Here is an 8015-nt window from a genome sequence, read left to right as displayed (position 1 = left end):
AATAATTCTAGCTTTAATGCAAGAACTGGTGCATCTTCACAAATCCAAATTTAGAGGTAATAGAAATAAAAGATTTTGTAAATGGGAGAATGGTCTGGAACATACAGAGAACCCTGATGGGACCTCAGAGAGTGCTGTTCAACAGATAGGAAAAGGAAGCAAATGATGTGAAAGTTTATTATATTCTAGATCTCAACAAACTTCTGAAGTAGAAGACCTGAGGAGCTTGTACTGTAAAGCCACCGTGGTCAGGATTTCTGGAGGTAGGTAGAAGGCAAAAGGATTCTGACTATACAATATCCAGGGCACCAATTCAGATTCTCACTGATTTGCAGAATTGGTAATAGGGTTAGTGAGTGTCAAGTATTTATGATTACCAGAGGGCAATGACCTATAAAACAACATCCTTTTATTTTTTAAATGAACAATGGTATAAAGTCTCTATTTTTTTCTACAAAGTCCTTGTGCAATCTCCCAGTTTCCTGTCCATATGCTAACTAGGATAATGTAGGTTGAGTTCTGCATTTGAAATCATGAATGAGGCTCATCTTAGTCTGATAAAACAACATATGTGTTTAAATTACTTATCTGTTGAACTTCTGATGCCGAAGTGAAAGACCTTGCAAAATATAGTACTGTTCCTGATATGTTTTTACAGAGGAAAATCCTAGTGGATATAGAAAACAGAACTCACTAAAATGCTCTCACAAAATGGTTTGATAAAAATTTGATCAAACACTACTTGTAGATTCCTTGTAGTATCCTACTAGTTAGGAAACTCTTGGAAAAAAATCCTTTTATCTTGAAGCCATATAAATCTTTGTGACCAAATTATGGGTTCTTCCCATCCCATTCTTTATTGCCCTTTCCTCTGTACACATCCACACACCTCACAAATTTTCTATTTTAAGGCAAAGAAGAGCCCACACAAAAGCACTGAAGATAACATCCCATATAGGAGGGTACTTTTATAGAGACATCTCATTGTGAGGCATAACTGGAGAGAACATATTAATGTGTGAAGTTGATGATTTGTATCTCCTGGATTGCTTTCAGGATGAAATGGAGATGGTCACTCCCCATTGGTAAAAGTAGAGCACTTGGATTTTTCATTCTGAGTCTCCTGTAGGCTTCCTACTTGATCCTGGACTGCCAATTCCCCAAAAAGGCAACCAGTTTCTCTAAGAAGTTACAGAAAGGCACAATTTCGTGTCTAGAAACTTTTTTACAGTCTTGGGTGGCACACATAAGGGAAATACACTGTTTTATAAGAAATTCAGTCTCATGAAATTTGAGTAATGTGACCAGTATGGAGAATCTTTTATTATTTTGCTGTTCTTTAATCTCAGAATGATTCTTAATCTTAAATTATTTATGTACCACATAAACACAGAGAGTCCCTGTTTTATATTGTGTTGGACTTTATTCTTGAAAGCACTGATCTGTTTTGAAGAGGAATTGAATAATCTAGTAAGTTTTTCTACAACATCACTGATTTATGTAGTCATAACATGGCAAAATTTAGTTTTATTGGGTTTTTAGTTTTACTCCAAAAATCCAAACAGGCAAAAAACTGTTGAATTATATTCCTCTCTGGTTATCACAAGAAACATTCTTTAGTCAAGCTACATTTCATCAAGAATTTTTTACCTTCACAAATCGGCAGGTATATGGGAGCTGATTAATTGACCAAAGATGTGACTTTAGGTCAGTGGCAGCACTCAGGTACAAGCTGAGAGCAAAACTGGCATTTTAGAATAGGTAGCTGTCTAGAGATCAACATTTAAATGTTTTCAGGGGACACCGGAGTGCTGAGGGAGCCTGTTTGACATGTGACAGACTTCAGGACATCACCTGTGCACTGATGCCCGCGGCGCGCAGATGAAGAGCTCGGCTGCTGAGGAAGGTGACGGGCTGGATGGAGGAGGTAAAGCGAGCGGTAGATTGTTACATCAACGGGATTATTTGGGCGGTTCGCCCAGTGGGGACATCCTAAAGCAGGCGCACGGGACGGCTCGTTCCGCGCGCACTCGGACCGGGGAAAGGCAGGGCGGGGGCGGGAGCGGCCCCGGTGCCCCAGCCCCTCCCCGCCCGCCCACTGCGTGCAGGGCCGGGCCGGGCCGGGCAGCGCGGGGAGCGCCGCGCACCCGCCCGCAGCCGCCGCCGCCGCCGCTCGCAGCCGGCATGGGCCCCCGCGGAGCGCGGCGCGGAGCCCGGCGCGCCGCCGGCTGCCTGCTGCTGTGCTGGGCTCTGGCCGCCGCCCCGCGCAGGACACCCTCGTTCGAAGGGCACGTCGCGGAGAACCGGCCGGCGGGCACGCGGGTGCGCGGGCTCAGCATCCCCCTGACGCGGCTAGGGCCCGAGCCCTGGTGCGCCAAGGTGCAGGGGCGCCGCTGGCACCTGCAGCTGCTGGGCGAGGGACACTCGCACTTCCAGGTGTCGCTGGACGCGCGCACGGCCCGCGTGTGGCTGCGCACCCGCCGCCCGCTGGACCGCGAGGCGCGGGCGCTCTACTCGCTGCGCCTGGGGCTGTGCTGCAAGCGCTGCGCGCCCCAGGGCGCCGCGCCCGCGGAGCTGGCCGCGCTCACCGTGCGCGTCCTGGACGACAACGACAACGCGCCGCGCTTCGTGGGCCCCGGCTCCGCGCAGCTCCGCGTGGAGGAGACGCTGGCGCTCAAGTCCCAGGTGTGGCAGGCGCGGGCTGAGGACGCGGACGCGGGCGCCAACGCGGAGCTGCGCTACTTCGCCCTCCCGCGCAGCGCGCACTTCTTCGTGGTGCCGCGCAGCGGGCGCGTGGTGCTGGTGAGCTCCCTGCTCCACCTGCGCGCTCCCATCCCGCTGCGCCTCTACGCGCGGGACCGCGGCCGGCCCGCGCTGCTCAGCGAGCCCCTGGAGCTGGAGGTGCTGCCGCAGCCCAAGCGCCTCCCGCCGCCGCCGCCCCGCCGCCGCCGGGCCGCGCTGCCCCCCGCCGCGCCCCTGGCGCTCGCCCTGCCCGAGGACGCCCGCCCGGGCACCCGCCTGGCCACCCTGGCCCCCGCGCGCTTCGCCTCCGCCTGGTTCGAGCTGCTGTCGCCTCCCGTCGAGGAGTCGCCGGTGAGCGTGGAGCGAGAGAGCGGCGAGGTGACGCTGCGCGCGGCCCTGGACAGGGAGGCGGTGGCCGCCTGGGAGCTCGTCGTCCGCGTCCAGGAGCGCCGAGGTGGGTGCTGGGCAAAGTCTTAGACGAAGCAGTGGCCTTGTCACATTGGGGAGTCGGAGAACAGTTTGTCTCCGGGTGACAAGCAGCACCTAACGGTGGCTTAGCGTCAGGTGTCATATGCAGTGTTGTGGATTGTACTTTTGGTCTTTTAACTCTGTAAACCATCAGTATTAAAAACACTAGAAGTGATTAGTAGACACTATGTACCGTAGGAAAAGTGAACCGTACAGCTCTGTGAAAATGCTTGGAGCAGTAAGGTATTCAGCAGAATTGAGGTGTTTCACCGGTTGTTAGTGAGTGGTTGAGGCACAGTATGTTAGATACAGCGTGCTTCTTATACACAGGTGTTTGTTAATGTTCTCTATAGCTCTCATCCTGTAAGTGCCCAACTTGAAGCATGCAGCTGAAGGAAGCCATTGAGTTTTGAGTCATTATTAAAGTTGAGCATTTTTAACTCACAAGCATGATGTGGAGTTTTGCAGGACTGGAGCCTTTGTGTTTAAGCAGCTGTTGTTTTTAAAAAATATCTCAGGAGTTCAATGTGCTCCATTAAAATGGCACATCTGTGACTTAAATTGTCATTTTTCACAAGCTCTTACATTGATGGAATAGCTAATTTCACTTACTGATTACAAGTACTGCTTTTCAGAATTCTCTTTTCCTTTTAAATTGTCATCTTGGTTAATATTTTTCACTTACAAACATACAGATCAGTTTAAACGTATTTTTAATTTATGAATGGTCGATATCTGTGCATATTGATCATGTCACTTTTTTCATTTTTATGTTACTTGCGATTGTAACAAGGTTCCAAAGATTGCCCAGAATGAGTATTCTGGAGAAAATCTTATCAGAAGAGATGAGTTGTTTGGCCTGATTTAATCTTGAACAGGTTCAGGAAGTGTTTGGCATGGTGGGACTTCTAGTGGCTGTGAAAACGATTAATTGCTCAGCAGTGCAGCTGCTCAGAGTGATTTCCCTCAGCCACAGAGCAGCGCGGGCGGGAGAGATGAAAAGCTTCCCACGCGATTCTTCTCCCTTATCTCGCCTGTTTCTGACTGAGGGGCAGCCCATAGGAGTGAGAGGTAGTTTATTCCTCGGTGTCTGTGAAATCCCTGCGGATGCCTGCGGGGCTCTAATTAGCGCTGACAGTTTCGGTGACACGGGTACCTCCCCTGTGAAGCAGGCTGCACCAGCAGCTCCTCTCGCTCGGGTCCTGAGGAGCAGCTCTCAGATCCTCCTCTCCTTCTCTCTGGGGTTTTGTCGTGCCTGTCGCTGTCGCGTGTTGGTGTCAGTCACTTGCGCTGGCTTTGTGCTGTGTTCCAGCCTGAGCTTTGGCTGCAGACCAAGAGCTTGATAGACCAATTTCCAAAACACAGCACTTTGTGTGTCCTACCCCGCTACTCAGTCTTGAGCAAGGCTACCTGCCTAGGGGAATGTCATTGCTCCGAGGCAGTGACAGAATCCATTGGGGCAATCCGAGTGTGCCGCTGGGATGTTCACCCACTCTGCCACGTGGCTCAAGTTCCAGTCCTTTGCTGGTATCACAGTTCCCTCTGTCAGGATCGAGAAATGTTGTTAGAGAAGTCGTAGATAACCTTGCCTCCGGTTACTGCTGGTCTCACCTTTGTGATCGTTTTTTTCCCTTACCTAGTCTGAATATAGAACTCTGAGATTGCCTGGAACAAAGCTTGTCCTTCTGTCATATCTGAGATTTCACTTCCAAGGCAATGGTTGCTAATGCAGTTAAAAAAATCAGAAACAAGTTTTAACCTAATTTTAGGGAATTTTTTTTTACCATCATGTAGTTTCACTAAGTAGTTTGGAGCATTTTCTACTAGCCTAATATATCACTGCTGGTAGTATGTAGTAGTGAGAGAATAAAACTCTAAGAAATATGTAGGACTGAGTTCTGACTCTGAGATTAGGAAGACAGAAATTAATTGTGGGCAGTCCAAATGCCATACTTGCAGTGATTTTAAATTTTGTGGTTTAAAGGAGACTAAATTCAAAATACATCTTATTAATACTATTGTTTTGATCAGTTAAAGGTTAGTAATTGCTCAGTACTTTCTAAACTCTTTCAAGTTGCAGAATTCTTTCATATTCCTATAGGAGTAAAAATACATTTAACATAATACTTTGAGACAGATTTAGAAAGCTCTGTATCTCTCCTTACAATCCAAACTGCAGAAATCTGAGAAAACCAAAAGGAAGGGGTAGAAGAAAGATGCCTAGCATAACTGTGTGCTTTACTTAGTCTGAAATAGATGCAGAATATTGCAAAAGCTCCAGGAGAAAACACAGTATTTACAAAAGTGAACTTTCAGGATGAATTAAAGTGTGGAGATGACTACACTGAATTTTGTTGTGAATAGAAGTTCAAGGTCAGGTTCTTTCTCCAGTTTGTTTACTTTGCTTTTAACATTTGTGGTCACTTATTTTGCATTACACAAAACCATAAATATTTCAGTAGCTGTGGGTTTCTACTATTAGAGCTTGTGATATCAGGTATCTATTTATTTTTCAAGTGGTATAAAGTTGTATTAATTAATTTTTTTTATTTTTTTTTCGCTTTCCATTATTCTTGCTGTCTGGTAACTGAGAACTGAAAATGAACCAATAATTAGTTCTGTCATTACTTTCTTCTTCAACTCAGGCAATGATGTCAAGGGTAAGACTAGATCTTTGAATACTTTAGTGTATAAAGTCTACCCTCTTTTCCTTTATCTTTTCCATGTGGTTTAGCATTGTGTCACAGGCGGTCCTAATGCGTCTCTGGGCACAATAACTGACTCTTTTTTTTTTTTTTTTTTTTTATTTTTTTATTTTTTTATTTTTTTTTTTGTCTGACAGAGCATTCTCAAAACAGTAGCAAGAAGATGGGTATATGGTAATAAAGCAACATTGAGCAGTTTCTTCCTAGTTTGACAGACCCTACTGCTTAGTTCATAAATGGGACTGTGCAGATGTGCTTTGCCTGAATTAACTTTTCTTTAAATGACATGTCACAGGCTGTATGTTTGTTTATTTTTTCCCCTTCAGCTAAAATAGAATTTTGAATATTTTTCTGTTTACTTCCTCTCAATTCTGTCCTGGATAATCAGCACAGCAGTGCACAGGGCTGCTGTTCCAAATGCAACCAGACCTTTAGCATCTCAATATCCAGATATCTTCCACATGTTCATGACAAGGAAGGGTGTTTTCTCTCTGAGATACATTTTGTTGAAGGTATGAGTTAAGTGAGCTCACTCCACTTGGCCTGGTGAGTATCTACCAATGTAAAACTCACTGCCTGGAGTATTTCTTGGTAGACCATAGACTTTGTCCTGGTGTATGTTTTCCCATGTCAGGGTAGATTTGAGGGGCTTTTGCAGTATGCAGAACTTGTCAGCATTCAGGGTAGAGGTTTTCTGGCAAAGTTGCAGTTGAACTCTAAGATTTTTTGGTAGTGATGTGCACAAATCACTTCTATAATTATCATCATTACCAGTGCATTATATGCTGTGGTTGCTTTGTGACTGGACATATTTTGGTTATCAATGTCATGGTTTTATTTTACTACAGATGCCAAAACCAATCTTTTTAAATTTAATCCTTTGAAGTAAGAATTTGGTCTATTTTACTGCTGCAGTAAAAATAACTGCAATCTATAGAGGAAATATGTTACTGCTTCTGTTTATTCATTGTGTATCTCTCTGGCTTTTTGATACTTTGTAGACTTAGTTTTGTCATACTTTTTGTTTTCTGGAGGCAGTAATTAGTCACTAGAAAGTAGCAACAGAAAAATCTGGACCTGTAGTGCTCAGGGCTTTTTTAATGGAACAAGCTTGGGCTCTCCTGTGCCTGTGGAGGAATTTCAGGGCCTGGATAAGAGAGGATGTAGAGCCTTGGTTGGTATTTCAGCTTCAGGTGAGCTCTTATCCAACCTGGACTTGAACACTGCCAGGCTGGTATCATCCACAATGTCCATGAGACACCTGTTCCACTCTCACACCACCCTCACAGTAAAAGATTTCTTCCTAATATCCTAACCTAAATTTCCCCTCTTTTAATTTGTACCCATTGCTCCTTTTCTTGTGACTGCAATTCCTGACAAAGGGTGTCCCTCTGGCTTTCCTGCAGGTTCCTTCAGATACTGAAAGGTGCTGTGAGGTTCCACCTTGACAGTGGACAGAAAAATCAATCTTGAGATCTGAAAGCACTTGAAATCGAAGTGTGGCATGGCAATCTTTACATTTTTTTATAATTAGCAAATGTTTTATCCAAAAGAAAAGAAACCAAACCACAAAATTTACAACCCCAAACCAAAGGGAAACATCAGGAAAACTTTATGCATTAGTTTGTGCCATGAAATGCTAAAGAGAATGGCCAGAATTTCAGGGCTTAACATGTTTTTTGGCACATAGTCCTTGAGGAGGAGTTTGCTCTAGAGACCCCACTGATCACTCTGCCCTGGGTTACATTCTTCAGTTAACCTTGCCTGGGAGGACTGATGGTTATGCTCACGGTTTTTTTTTTTTGGCATTTCAGGATTTTATGCCATTCAATTTATTGGGACTCAATTTATTCTTCACAAAAGCATAATGCTATTTTAAGTTTTTACCCAGTGAGCAGAAGGAAAAATTTCTTAGACTGTCATACACATTAATATTTCAACATGGGGTAGCATTTAATTTGAGAAGGAGCCATTATTATTCCATTAGTGCTTGGGGAAGTGCATTAAAGACTCCGCCTCTCTAATCCTGCTGTCTCAAGCTCCCTTGACCTGACTTGATCCATGGGCATTAGCTTTGTAATCTCCTGTCGTTCATTTTTT

At 45.1% G+C, this 8015-nt stretch overlaps 1 protein-coding gene across 1 annotated transcript in view; it reads left to right on the top strand.

Moving 5' to 3' along the window:
• The first annotated feature begins 2184 nt into the window (after positions 1–2184).
• LOC130257805 (neural-cadherin-like) overlaps positions 2185–8015 on the top strand; it is a 61500-nt gene continuing 55669 nt past the window's right edge. The window contains exon 1 of the mRNA XM_056500666.1: positions 2185–3196. Within this exon, the coding sequence (XP_056356641.1) occupies positions 2185–3196 (1012 nt within the window). The remainder of the gene's footprint in view (positions 3197–8015) is intronic.

Source organism: Oenanthe melanoleuca, chromosome 11 (genome assembly GCF_029582105.1).
Source record: "Oenanthe melanoleuca isolate GR-GAL-2019-014 chromosome 11, OMel1.0, whole genome shotgun sequence".
In the NCBI taxonomy this organism is placed as follows: domain Eukaryota; kingdom Metazoa; phylum Chordata; class Aves; order Passeriformes; family Muscicapidae; genus Oenanthe; species Oenanthe melanoleuca.
Note: the sequence above shows the minus strand (reverse complement) of the source record. Positions and strands in the feature narration are given on the sequence as shown.